Consider the following 15089-nt stretch of genomic DNA (forward strand, 5'->3'; position numbering starts at 1 on the left):
GGCATTTTACTCTGATAATTAAACATGTCAGTCCTTTGGAACATTTTCTTATAAATTAGAGCTACCAAGCCCCCTGCTGCCCTCTCTCACAGCAACCCCACCGAGACACTTGTACCTGCGTGGAATGTTTTAATAAAGCACACTGAGAAGCAGCTTTTTATCACTTTATTATTTTTTACATAAATAAAACAGAAATGTATTTCACTTGATATAAGGATTATCTACACTAATAAAAGAGAAATATGTAAATTAGTCATCACTCCGCTAAGCCCACCAGCCAATCAGGATGAGTAAGCAAATTAACCCAACAAAGATGGCAGATTAATTTGCATACGCAGGCGCAGAGCGAAGACCTCAGGCTCCGGCCTGAGCGAAGACTGAAGATGACTGAAGCCTGAATAGGCTTGGCTTCTCCGCTGCGGCCAGACCAAAGGCCTGGGTCCCGGGTGCCAGAGGAAATCCAGTGCCGGCAGCCAGGGGAAGGAAGGCCTATTGTGTGGATCTTTGTGAAACGGGCCTCTAGTTTTATATAAGTAAACCGCAAACAAAGTTCTCTTTCACCCCTACTCACCTTTGTAGATGCACCCTCTACTGGGAGACAAACTGCCCTTGTAGAATCAACTCCACATAATTGATAGCCTTCCTCCTCCCTCCCCAAAAGACTCTGGTGGCCTGAAAATATCTTACTCAATAATGGGAAGTTTTGGAAAGGTTTTTATCTTTTAATCCTTGTCAGAGACAAGGAGTGATAACTCACATATTAGTAAAATAAGCGACCTTTGAGTATTTTGAGGGAATGCTTGTTGCAAAATATTGCTGCACTTGTAATGGCTGCCCTGCTGACTTACTTACTACTCTCTCAAGGGTCAAGCTAGCTCGTTTTGTTTTTTCAAGAGCCTGGAGAAATCATTAATGTAGAAGGCAGCATAAAGAATAAGAGCTTAGCCCTGGCCGGTTTGGCTCAGTGGATAGAGCGTCGGCCTGTGGACTTAAGGGTCCCAGGTTCGATTCCGGTCAAGGGCATGTGCCTTGGTTGCGGGCACATCCCCAGTGGGAGGTGTGCAGGAGGCAGCTGATCGATGTTTCTCTCTCATCGATGTTTCTAACTCTCTGTCCCTCTCCCTTCCTCTCTGTAAAAAATCAATAAAAGATTTAAAAAAAAAAAAAGAATAAGAGCTTAAAAAAAAAGAATGAGCTCTTGTCCTGACCAGTGTGGCTCAGTTGGTTGGAGCACTGTCCCTTAGACCAGAAGGGCATGTGTTCGATTCCCAATCAGGGCACATACCTAGGTTTTGGGTTCAATTCCCAGCCTGGGTGCATATAGGAGACAACTGGTTCATGTTTTCTCTCATCTCTTTCTCTCTCTTTGATGTTTCTCTTTCATCTTTCTCTCTCCTCCCTTCCTCTCTTTCTAAAAATCAATAAAAATTAAAAAAATAAAACAAAAACACAATGAGATCTTGCAATTTACAACAATGTGGATGGACCTAGAGAGTATTACAGTATAGAAATATCATGTGATTACACTTATATGTGGAATTTAAGAAAACAAATGAACAAATAAAACAGACACAGACTCACAGATACAGAAACAGGGTACAAACTTCCAGTTATTAAAAAGAAAAAGTAACAGGCCCTGGCCGGTTTGGCTCAGTGGATAGAGCATTGGCCTGCGGACTAAAGGGTCCTGGGTTCAACTCCGGTCAAGGGTACATGCCCAGGTTGTGGGCTCAATTCCCAGTGGGGGGCGTGCAGGAGGCAGCCGATCAATGATTCTCTCTGATCATTGATGTTTCTATTTCTCTCTCCCTCTCCCTTTCCTCTCTGAAATCAATAAAAATATATATTTTTTAAAAAGTCAGGAATGTAATGTACAGCATGGGGAAAATAGTCAATATTACTGTAATAAATATCTATGGTGACCAGTTACCAGATTTATTGTGATCATATTATAAGGAATATAAATGTTGAATACCTGAAACTAACATAATATATGTCAACTATAATACAAATAGTAATAAAAGGTAGCATAGAAAGTCAACTTGGGTGCTAAAAGGAAAAGAAATTGAGGAAAATTATCAATGATCACAATTGCCTCTCTGAACTGCTGATTCAGTAGAAACCAAAATACCACTTTTTCCTATAACAATGAAACCGAAGAGTTGTGTGGCCCTTCCATTTTAAGATTAATTTAATAATTAATCGATAGTCCTGCGTTTCAGATGCATTTCGGCCACTAAATACACATGGAGGTACAAGCATGATGTTTTCCTGAAAAGCAGTTCCTGTCTAGGGAGGAGTGCTGCGCCTTGGGCACAGGCTCCAGCTTCCAGAACCTGCTCCCGGGACACAGGCCGCCCTCCCCGCAGCTGTACATCTACACTTAGGCTCATTTCTCACCCTCTTCCGGGACTCCTCAATGGCCGACAGCAGGGCATTGTCCTTCTCATTCTTTAGGAAGCCCTGTGAAAGGGGGAGAAATGACACAACTCAGGTTCAAATTAGCCTTCCAAACACCAAAAGTACACTGAAGGAAAAGAAAAGTACCACACAGGTATTTTCCATCCTGCCCACCTTAACCCTCAGAAGACTCTCAACTCAAAAAATATCAAAGCAGATTTTTTAAAATAGATGTTTCCTAGTTTCTTTCATTCTGGGAGCACATGATGACTGTCAGAAGGTAAAGTCCCATGGAACAGTAGTGTAGTCTCATGTCCTATAAACATACAATGTGAACAGCCAGGAGTGTCCTTCAATTCTTAAATGGCTCATATTATAGATATAGACATAGCTTTGGCTACGCAGCAAGTCACAGTGCCTCTAATGTTCCTATGTTCCTTCCTTCCTTCCTTCCTTCCTTCCTTCCTTCCTTCCTTCCCGAAAAGACCATTTATTTCATGCCTAGAACATTTATTTATTTATGATTTATCTGTCTGTTCATTTCTCTGTTGCTTTCGATTAATTCTTCCATTTCTTCCTAACACTTGTTTGTCAATGGCTGGGATACCCAAAAATTCATTTCTTTACCATTGCTGCTGGGGTTTTGCCACATGTGCCCCCTATTTCAAGCCTGATGACATCCGCTACTTGTTTAATACAGGTGGGGTGAGGAGACAGCCCAGTTTGGTTTAATATGCACACAGTTACTTGCCTACACTGAAATGGCCTCAATAAACCAGAGCACATACAGCTAGGACGCCGTTTATCCATGTAGAAGTGGGCAGCTTGTGGCCATGCTCTGGCCATGGCAGGGGAGCCAGACACAAGTGATGGGAAGGATTTTAATGAACTTTGTTTATAGCCTTCACAGCACACGACTACATCAAGTCAACAAACCCTTCTGGTGAATTTCCTTTCTTGAGTGGTCTTTGGCTTTAGTGTCACAGTTGCTAAACACAGCTATGGAGCCACTGCTGCTGAATGCTGGTCCTGAACAAAGAGCAGACGCAGACTGTGCTTTGATGCACCTTATCATGGCGGCTGCTGCTAAGGGAAGCAATTGTCACATCGGGGGAGGGTGCCAGGAGGGTGATAACCACTACCTGATTGGGCCTGGTCTTATTTCATTCTTTTTGGTTGGGGTGGGAGGGGCTATGCCAACTGCCCCCCCTCACTGGGCGTCCTCTGCTCTTCTCAATCAACGACCAGCCTCTTTTGACTGCACCATGTCTACATATAACCCACATACACATACACATACACACCATTAAAACACAAGTGCAAAACAACCATCAGACACATTTGTTTTAAAGCACCATGCTGTAAGACAATTCTGAAAGTTTTTTAAGAAATGAAATTTCAAGTAGTAGTTAAGAAAGAAAAAGAAGAAGAAAAGATATTGTGCTGGGCAGATTATTTTCTTCCTTAAAATATTACCATTATGTGCCTCCACAATTAGGCTTTCTCTACAGCATAAACTGAGCTCACAAAAGATAGAGAATTTGAATTTTTTATCCTTTATTGCTTTCTAAAATGAAACACTAAAATAGGCTACAAGTCACATTTTATTTTTAAAAACAACACATTTTTGGTGACTATTTGAAAAAAACCTTAAAATTTATCGTCAGAATCCCGCTGGATCTGTGCACCATCTAGTGGCAGTCTGTTTCTTTTCAAGGACAACAAGAAAAATAACAAAGAATTAAAAAGTTGGGCAGAAAAATACCTGCCTCAGCCCATGCTTCCCGCAGATCTCTTCTTCAACTTCCCTTTTCCACCTGTGTTCCTTTCCTTCCAACTGTCCTGTGAGACACCTCTCATCCCAGATAGATACTTTTAGAACTTATCATAAATGGGTTTTCTGGAGAGGTGAGCTGGGTAGGAAGGGAGGTGCCTTCTCTCACTGGGTGGGGCTCCCGGCCACAGTAAAGATCCCTGGTCATAGAAAAGGCCCAACCTTCCATGCGGAGATGCCAGTGATCTACCTGTGACCCTCAGAGTCCCTCATCACTAGCATCCCCTCTTCTTTATTTTCTTCTTTTTTTTTTTTAAATATATTTTATTGATTTTTCACAGAGAGGAAGGGAGAGAGAGATCGAGAGCTAGAAACATCGATGGGAGAGAAACATCGATCAGCTGCCTCCTGCACATCTCCACTGGGGATGTGCCCGCAACCCAGGCACACGCCCCTGAACGGAATCGAACCTGGAACCTCCCAGTCTGCAGGCCGACGCTCCATCCACTGAGCCAAACCGGTCTCGGCACATCCCCTCTTCTTGCCAACAAGCACGTTTTAATTGCTCATAGGCCCCCACCCGACCCTTCTACTGCAGCCCTACTCAATGAGGAACATTCCGTGAACATCTGCAGGCCTGCAAGGTGAGATAACTACTCCTGACGTCCCCATCTGCATACTGCTCCTCACAGCCAGAGTCCTGGAAACAGAACCTCTTCTAACTGGCTCCTTGGATGGGTTTTGGTTTCAAGCTTTCTCTAACATATTATAGCTCCCCTTCAGGAAGCAGTTAAGGGTCAGACACTGCTCTAAGCAATTCAAAGACATTATCGCTAATCTTTTAACAAATGAAAGAGTAGACATGATCACCCCTACTCTCCCCCTTCCCCTCCACTCCATTTTATAGGTAAGAAACAGATTTTGGCATTTAATGTGTGACCAAGGGTTCCCCACCAGGAAGAGGCAGAGGCAGAATTTTAACTCTCAAGAGTTTTAACTCTCAAGAGACCAACTGTTTCTGAGATACTTAGGGAAGAGTAAACTTCAAAGAAAAACCTTTTTATCTCTAAAAGGAGAGTTCAGGAGGGGAGCAAAATAGTCTTAAATTGGTTTTCTTCATCAATTATTAGTTACCCTTTATAGATGATGAAGTTGAAGGCTCAGAGAATACTAACCCTTAAACCAGTACTAATAGGAGCTAACCCACATGGGTATGGTGATTACTGCATTCTACATCTTTGTTACACACCTTTGGTTATAGTCCTCACCTTTAACCTAATTCTAGATTGTCTCTCAATACTACTTAACTGGACCATACTTCAAAGTGTGTTCTTAATATAGGTTCATACTAGACTTATCGGGGTGATCGCTTTGTAAATTATATAACTGTCTAATTTGAAACTAATATAATACTGTATATCAACTGCAATTGAAAAATTAAAAAACATTCCTTAATTTAAAACATAGATTAAACATTTAAAAAACTGTTGATGGTTTCTAGAGCTTCTACCAACTCCCAAATGATATTTAAGATCACCTGGTTTGTAAGTAGCAAAACTCAGACTTAAAATACAAATTTTCTAACAACTTTTCACAGCGGATAAACAGATGTAATGCTTGCATTATTTATTTATTTATTCCTTTCTTCCTCCTACTTCACATAGTAAAGTTTTTGGCATTTCTTTACAACGGTGTTGTTCAAAATGTGGGTCAGGACCCATAATTGGGTCACAAAATCAACCAGCAACTTTTTAAATGAAATAGAATAGTACAGAGATATTTGGTAGGGGTAAATACTGTGTTATGGAACTTCTTTCAATTACATATACTTATGTGTACTAGTATGTATGAAGTGGATCATTGCGTAAAATGTATTTCTTACTCTGGGTCACAGGCAAAAAAGCTGGAAATTACTGCTCTAAATGTCAACTCTGTAGCATTCCAAAATATTAATATTTATTGCCATGGAACAATAAACACCGTACATCTGTCCAAGCAATATCCTCAGTTACGTGTTCCATCTTTAACAGAGGAAGTGGGCTGCCTTGCAATGTATACTGGCTGAGAACAACCCAGAATGTAACCACAAGGTAAGTCAACTCGCCTATCAAATGTGTGGTCACAACTCAGGGACCTGGCAGCCAAACTGGCTTTAAAATAGCTCAGGTTGAGAAATATGGGCATGAAAATGCACAATTTTTAATCACCTTGCAGACTCTGGGTTCCGGAAGACAAGTGGCAGCTAATGCCTACTGCAGAAAAAGAGAATGAGCAAAAGGACGTTTGTTTTTGTCAAATGGCCAAATTCTCTTAGCCTATTTGCTTTCCAAAAGTGAAAACTGTAAGAAATTAGGGTCTCTGTGAGAAAAATTTCAGTATGCACTTCAGTGAGGAAAGTAGCACGGCAATAAAAGCCGACACTGATCCTTTCACAGGTCTGTTTCCCACCTACTACAGGTAAGTGATTTGTTAGTTACATAAACGGTTTGAATGGAAGAACACACATTTCCTGATCAGTATTAAAAAATAAAATGGAAAAAGATGAAATAATGAGTCTAAAGTGGCCCCACAAAGCAAAAGCCACAGTTTACATGGCTCTCAAAAAAACAAAAGGCCATTCGATGTCTCTTCCTCTTCAAGAGACCAAATGGCAATCCACGCTGTCAAAACTGAAAGTGAGGCGCCCACAGCAGGCCAGCCTTTGTGCCAGAAGGAATCTGACATAAGATAAAAACACATGGTGGGTGCAATAAAAGTCTTGTATCCTCTCTCACTTAACACATACACTATATACAAAATAGGAAACCTGTAGCCAACATTCCAAATCAAATAACATTAACAACTGAAAGCAGTAACAGTAGAAAATGGTCATTGTGGTTCACAATAACCCTGCCGAGATACAAGCCATAGCGCGAGGACAGCAACGAGATGGAGTGAAAAATAAGCAGAGAAAAAAACAAACACAGAATAATGAAGAGGGTCTGCTCCAAGATGAAACAAGAATTCCGATACGCACTGTAAGTACTCATTAGATCTTTAGGCGGTGAATGGAGACACGTCCAATTTCCCTAAAGACAGACTGAGTTCTATCCATTCTTTTGCTTCAGCTCCTTCTCAGGAAAACGCCTACTCCCTTAACCGCTCCCAAACGTTCTTCCCAATTTCTGAACGAATGGGTGAAATTTTTAGGAAGGTAAAAATTCTGTTACTTAAGGAGAAAGTGAGGAAGGACAAAGCGAGATACTGTTTTCAGATGAGCACACAGAAACCGTGTGGCCGTGGAGCCCTGGGCTTATCAGATGGTGTGGACACTCTTTCATTAGCTCCCTTTGTGGTGCCTGCAGAGAGCACCTCAAGGAATTTCTCAGGCGGAAGAGATGTTCATTGTTGATAAAACCCACAAGATGAAGAGAGAAATTTTAAAACCAGGGCATTTTCAGGATTTGGGAAACTTTTACATTGTTTATAGCATGTTTGGTAATGATCTTAGACCAATATTTAATGTAATACAATAAGAATACATAAGATGTCAGCTTAAAAGGCCCATGGGAGCCCTAGCCGGTTTGGCTCAGTGGATAGAGTGTCGGCTTGCAGACTGAAGAGTCCCAGGTTCGATTCCACTCAAGGGCACATGCCTGGGTTGCGGGCTCAATCCCCAGTGGGGGGCATGCAGGAGGCAGCTGATCAATGAATCTCTCATCATTGATGTTTCTATCTCTCTCCCTCTCCCTTTCTCTCTGAAATCAATAAAAATGTATTCTTTTTTTTTTAAAAAAAAAAAAAAGGCCCACAAGAGACTAAATCTCCTTTTTGCAAGGAATACAGACTGAATAGCAAATCAAGGCTTTATTCTCCCACTTAGATATTTAGGGTAAGCCCCACTGCTTGTTTTCTGCAATAAATAAATAAATATTTAAATAATTTGTTTACAGATTAAATTAAAGTATCTATCTTCAAAACGACCCCTGCAGAAAGCAATGCTGAACTGGCAGTGGGGACATCGCCAGTTGTATCCATTTGTAATGCTGCCGTACGATTTCTCACTGTGCACTTATGCAAAAGCCTCGCTGCTCTCATGCAGCAGGTGGCAGCAGACCCTGCAAGAGAGGCTGTGGAGTCCCACCATTTGCCAGCTCTGCATACCCATCGGCCCGCAGGCAGCTCTGGAGCCACAGGTGGCAGACCTTGGCTCTACAACACGGCGCTGCATGGGCACCAGGCCATCTGTCACTGCCAAGTTGCAGGGTCCCGTTTTGTACATGGTTTCTGCTCCTGGGCTAAACAAAGGGTCACAAACCTATGTGATGGATTTGGGTCCATCAAGGCAAAATGAATCATTTGCTCTCCATAACTCAAATTGGTTTACAGGATGGTCTACAAATTCTCAGACTAAAGAAAACTCAACGTGTGCAAGAAAATTCTACACCCAAGAATACACGGCTCAGAGAAATGCCTCCTCCGGGACCTGCCTATGGCCTTATGGGCAGCATTCTGACCTAAGTATACTGACTGGCACGCCTGGTCCCTTCAGGGGCATGCCAATACAGTCATGACACAATTCCACTCACCTGAGCCTTCTAGAAAAAGCCACCTGCCTTTGAGAAAGCCATTCATGTGAGTCCATCTAACTGCCTTCTGTGAACCCCTCCCTATTATCCTCCCCATCCCAACAAAGATGGAAGGAAGGAAGGGAGGGAGGGAGGGAGGGAGGGAGGGAGGGAGGGAGGGAGGGAGGGAGGGAGGGAGGGAATTATAGCAAAAAAAACCACACCAACTTTCCAAGATTTTCAGCACTGGGTAAAGAAATGGCCCAGAAGGGAAAGTCATCACTGAGAATGGAGATATGCCATTCCTGTGATACAGTAGGAAGGGGTAGAGGGGAGGAGGTAGCACACCTCCTTTGTCAACAAAATGTGGGCACATAACTACTAGTACTAGGTGCCTCTTCTTATTTCTACAACAAGGCATCAGGCTAGGGCTGCATCCCTGGGAGGGCCATTTAAGTCTCTTGTGCTATTGCTGCAATACCATATCGGCCCCTTTTAGGGGGCCCAGGGCATTCCTGTTACCTGCTACCTATCTCTGGCTGTCTGGGAAAGAGAGGTAATCTATCCAGCTCAGTCACTGGGTAGGAGACTCCATGTGGAGAACTCCAAGTAGTAAGGGAATAATATAAATGAGTAAAATAATACATGATAGACATTTGGGCACCAGTGGGGGGGAATGCTTTTCAGCAGAACTCCCCATCCTCCCAAATCCAAGGAGCCCTGAAGTAATCTTCCAGGCCAGTAAGCAGCTCTCCCTGCTGGTCACCAGGTCGGGGGCGAGGCTGTGATTTCTCAATGCTAATACCTCACCACTTCAGAAGAAATGAGCCAGAGCCTGCACCCTAGCGAGAGGGGCCATGATGCAGCAGAGTACCAAGCTGCAGGGGCTGGGCTTGTGCCGGCCATCCTCTCTCTCCACCACTCCACTCCTGGAACTGGGGTGAGGTTGGGGGGCTCGGGGCGCAGGAACACTAGGAGCCAAGAAAGGGAGAGGGACTGCAGCCAGCCAACTGCTCCCAGACTGCAGAGGTGGCCCCATGGGAGAAAGCAAGGACAGCAACTCCAAGCATTTTAGCTCCTCCCTGCCACCTCCCACCCCAAGCCAACATACTTGCTAGGGCTAATTTTGGGGGGACACAGATAAGGGAAGATTCTGAAGAGAAAACTTTCCAATCTAGCTTGCCAGTGGAATACTGCAGCGTGCCGAAGTATGCTTGGGTTCCAAGAGCAGCAGCAGAACCCTTTCCTCACCCAAAGGTACGCACAAATCTATAAAACATTAATGCCGTAGCCACTCTAACCTGATGGAAAGTTAAGGAGGATACATTAAGGGACAATAAAAAATGCTTTAATATGTCTTTGAGGAACTGATTTCTATCTTGAAGATGGATTAGTCCACATTCAAAGAACTCTGGTACTAACTGCATTGCAGTATAAAAGAAATGGAAGTGCATCAATAATGGCCTTTATTGTGGCCAACATCCCCTCCCACTGCCCCCCAAACCCACTCTAGGACAACTCATTAAAACAACGCTGTATTCTTTTTTTAACAAACAAACCCACAGACCCCCTGTTTTGTCAAATCTAGTATCTTTTCCCTTTGAGGTCAGGAAACAAAAGCACGATTTGGGGCTGTAAGAAGGGCAGATAGCAGAAGGTGTGTCTCCCAGGCCGTCAGGTGGGAGCTAAGCTGTTTTTGCCAGGCTGGTTTCTACAGAGCTCAGAGTTAAGCCTCGAGCTCTATTTAGCAAGCACCAGGGGCGCTACTAGTCAAGATGACATTTGGCACCGCGTGCCACATTAATTCCCTGCTGGTACACGGTGTCAGTCATGTACATTGCAGTCGAAACTCACAGCTCCTCCCGCGATGCAGCACAGCTTATGCTGATGGGATTGGAGCACTGATCATCATGGCTGTCACAGCAAAGGGCACTCTGGTTTTCCTGCAGTTTCTTCTAGCTCAGAAATTCTTTTTTTTATTTTAATGTATTTGTCTGGAGACCAGTAAAACAAACAAGAAAAACAAACAAGAGTCCTTCTCTTTTATAACTTCCCATTGTCTTAAATGTAATTTGTCACGGCACTCCTCTGCTAACAGTACTTGGGGTTTCACACTCTCTCCAAAACCTTCATTAAGTTTGAAAACATTCTGACTTCACCCTGTCAGAGCTAACTTTACCCTGTCATCCTGCAGGATGAACCACTCGCCAATGTCACCACGGGTACAAGACAACTCAAAACACTGCTTAGCTGGAGTGACAAACATAAGCAACAGGAGGAGAGAGGGCAAGACCATTTTTCAAATACAAATTGCCCGAAACTGACAGGGAGCTAAGGTCTTTCACGCAGCCCATCCATATAGGAGGGAGAGGCTAAACCCTGCACTGTGGCACCCTCGCGCCCAGAGTTAAAGGGCACATCAGAACAGATGAATGTGACGCCCATGCCCCTCCCAGGAGACTTTCGCCCTTCATGTCGAGCCAAACACAATGGACTGAAAAACTTGACCTGCAGGTATATCTTTTTCTTTAATCCTCGTCTTAGGATATTTTTTTCATTGATTTTTAGAGAGAGTAGAAGGGAGAGGGAGAGACAGAGAGAAACTCTGATGTGAGAGACACACATCTATTAGTTGCCTCCTGCTCCCCCCCGCCCCCCCCCCCCCACCAACACCAGGGCTGGGAGTCTGCAACCGAGGTACATGCCCTTGACCGGAATCAAACCCAGGACCCTTCAGTCCGCAGGCCAACACTCTATCCACTGAGCCAAACCAGCTAGGCAGTATATCTTCTTTTTAAATGTTTGTTTATAAGTGATAAATGCATATCATCTACTACCACACAGGCCCAGGAAGACTCCATACACAGCTCAATGAGTCATTTTGGCAAGCTCAACCCATAGATCTATCGGTCACCAGTAAACCCACAAAAAGAAAGATGGAGTCAAATGCAGACAGAGGCACAGCACAGACCAAGAGTCAGGTGGCCTGGATTTAGATGTGTGACCTTGAGAAAGGTTGTTTAACTACAGTAAACCTTGCTTCGCCCAACTGTAAGATGAGCTGATTGTACTACAAAAACTCCAAGGCTAGCTCCAGACATTCCAACTCCATGACAGGTGGGAACAGGTAAGAAATTAGCACTGTCATTTCCAAAATAATCCGTACCTTGAACCACAAAAGAAATACAATCAATTTTGGTTTTGAAAGCAGCAGACATATATTTTATATATAAAATTACCAAACCCACAAAGAATGAGAATGAAAATCAGAATCAAACATGAATAACGTTCTCATAGGAATGCTAGTTTCGTCTTGCATAAAGGAGCAGCTTCCTGCCTTCTGTTTCCTGAATATCCATCTTACACTGGAAGGAGTACGTTTCTACATTTTAAAAAAAAGAAGAAGGAAGCACAAAGCAAGGAACTGCAGAAGTGCTGATATAAAATACCTGTTTAAAATTTCACTTTACTCATATTTGCCAACAATTTCTTAAGAGCATTCTTCGGAAGCTATCTACATATAAATGCTAAGTCTTTACTTCAGGAACAGCTCAAAATTTCTAACTTCTAACAGAATAAAAAGTAGCTGCTGCAAATTGGCAAGACAGTGTTACTAGGGTGACTTCAAACTAGGCTGACGGAAGATCGCTCACGTGCGGTCACCTCTGTCAGAGCTCCTGGTGCCGCCATTTCCTTTCCTCTCACTGCCATCTTAGTGCCACCACGGTGAGTCCTAGCGGGCCCGGCAGGCATGCTTGCTTATCTACATTATGCCACTCGCTGCCAGAGCATTCAAAGATTTGCTATGAATACTTTTTTTTTTTTTTTTTTTGTAGCAAAAAGAGCCATCCCCTGACTCTTTACTACCAGCCAGGCTAAAATTTCATGAGAAAACTGACGAGCTTAGAGTTAGGCAATTTGGGAAACCCCTACAAGTACCAGAAAGGAGAGCCTCTTCCCAGCAGCCCAACTTGAGTAGACCATGGAGGAGGCAACGGCAACGGGAAGCACCCGGGCCTCTGCTGTCTCCCTGAGCACCTGCTACACAGCTTCCCTAAACCACAGAAAGAAAATCTGGCCAGAAACTCCCACCAAGTTTTAGTGTAAAAATTTCAAAGGAAGGCTGACACCGCTCATGCCATCCAACCAAACATTTTATGCACGCAAAGCTGCAAGTAAAATGGAGTTCTAATTTGCTGCCCTCACACTTTTATTTCAAGTGCAAGCCTTGTAAAATCAAAGGAGGAAGACTCCTTTTGCATTTTATGTTATCTGTATACCATATATCTAAACAATTAATATATTAAATGTCCCTCTTGGAGTTAAAAAAATATACAGAGATCTAGGTTTTTATGCTGCAAGCATAAATAAGATTTCTGCAAGCTTTATGGAATCTTTGTAGGATTCTAAACAGGACAACTGAGCCTTCCGATTTCAATGAAAAGACTGATGTGAAAATCCTCCTCTCCTCTAGTTTCAAGAGCATCTATTAATTAGAAAACAGCACTCAGTGAATACGGTAAACAGCAGCTAGTGCAACCAGACCTGGAAGAACAGCTGGTTTTATAAATCTGATATCAAGTTAAAAGGTTTCTCCAATAACCATTCTGTGAAGATTCAACTCCTAGAATAGCTACTAAGGCCTTTTGAGCATATTCTTCATGGTACAGTTTACTGTAAATATACACTTACTATAAATCTTGAGGGTTAAGTGCCTTTAAAAAGATAAACACACAAATCAAAGTTAAAATCTACTTGTTTCCTCTAAGTAACAGCATGAAGAAACAAAGGAATTAGCCCAGTCAAATCCAATTAATTTTAAAAATCAAGATTTCTAAGCTTACAATTACAAACAAGAGTTTTCCACAAGTAGCTGTGAAGTGAAATTAAACAGAAGGCACTAAAAATTATCCTCATTAGTGAATGAAAGCCCCAATCTATTGATCTTTTAGGGCAAAATCTTATCTTGTTAAAACATTTTTTCTTGTCTTGTTAAAACATTTTTTCTGGCTGTTACACAGACCATGAAAATATGTTCTTAAAAATAAACAACAACAGCAACAAAAACCACCTAAAATCCAGCAATTTTCTTTAGGAATGGAAAAATAAACTGACTGTAAAAGACAGTGAAAAGAATCCTGAACTCTTTTAAATATACCATATTTAAATTTCTTTTTTCTCTCAAGTGTCATTTTCATCTTTGACTAGTGATAAATTCATACCTCTCATTACCTTAAATTAACAATGCATAGTTAATTAAAAGCATGTGTTAAAATCTCCAATAAAACCTTATTTCAAGTATATATATCACACTTGGTTTCTAACACATACATAAAAGAACATATCCAAGAACCTTTGTTACACCTTTAGCATTTGCAGCATTCATTTTAAAGTCTGTTTTGCCCATTCGACCACAGGCAATTTTTCAACCTCTCACAGCTATATAAGTATGAGAAATACTTACTGTAGACAAAAGGATTCCATTTTCTTCCAGGGAACGTTCTCCACCCTCCTAGAGAACTCTTGTCTGCAGTCTGCAAATTCATTGCTGAGTTTTATAGTAACAAAGCTCTAGTGGCACAGACCTAATGTAAATGAAATGGCCCTGCAGCTGCCTTCAGAACCCAGCTCACCTCAACCGTGATACAGCTAATTGTTAAAAATGGTGGCTGAGACATTTTCCATACATTAAATTAAGGAGCTCTGATGAAGGCGCTGGCATCCACCCACTTCAGACAAAGGAAAATAATTTGCAACTGTACCGGGCATGGATAATTGAGTCATCTCCCATACAGGGTCAGTGTGAGAGGTTTCCTCCATCTTTACAAAATGCAAACCACAGCTCATTGTCTCATCTCAGAAATCAATTCTTTGCAATGCTGCACTGGGTCAGAGTTTTAAAGCAATCCTGGTCTTGGGTAAATCCAGACCTCCAACACCCAGACAAGCTAAATTCTCAGTCCCTCTCCCTTCCCTGAGCAGCCCTCCTCCATTCCCCACTTGACAGCTCCTCAAGTCTTCTTATTGTTAAGAGTACAGTAAGTCCCACACCTCAGAAGGCAGCTAAATCTCTCAACTAGGTGAGCAATTTCCAAGTCCCCATTGAGGAAAGAAGTCCAGACCTTACTGGTCCCATGATACAAATACATTCCTGCGATAAAAAGCTATACATTACTGTAATATGCATATACAACAAGAAAGCTGCTTTTTAATGCGGAATTAAAAGCATTTTATCTCTGATATTACTCAAGGCATTAAAAGTGTTATAGGCAACATTTACAATTTTATTACCCTCTGGATAATGCTTGCATGACTTAGGAAGTTTTCATTTCACTTATACAAATCACATTCTCTACACCAAACAATCT

General features: G+C 42.3%; 1 protein-coding gene across 9 annotated transcripts in view; it reads right to left on the minus strand.

Moving 5' to 3' along the window:
* Nucleotides 1-15089, minus strand: part of NUP93 (nucleoporin 93) — an 85522-nt gene that overhangs the window by 31851 nt on the left and 38582 nt on the right. For 6 of the 9 annotated variants that reach the window (XM_036345434.1, XM_036345440.1, XM_036345442.1 and 3 more), the window contains one exon: nucleotides 2401-2463. The exons of the other annotated variants lie outside the window; for them this stretch is intronic. In XM_036345434.1, coding sequence (XP_036201327.1) covers nucleotides 2401-2463 — 63 coding nt within the window. Of the gene's footprint in view, nucleotides 1-2400; nucleotides 2464-15089 lie in introns of those variants that run through there. 9 annotated transcript variants of the gene reach the window in all.

The sequence above is a fragment of the Myotis myotis genome, unplaced genomic scaffold (genome assembly GCF_014108235.1).
Source record: "Myotis myotis isolate mMyoMyo1 unplaced genomic scaffold, mMyoMyo1.p scaffold_m19_p_19, whole genome shotgun sequence".
Classification (NCBI taxonomy): domain Eukaryota; kingdom Metazoa; phylum Chordata; class Mammalia; order Chiroptera; family Vespertilionidae; genus Myotis; species Myotis myotis.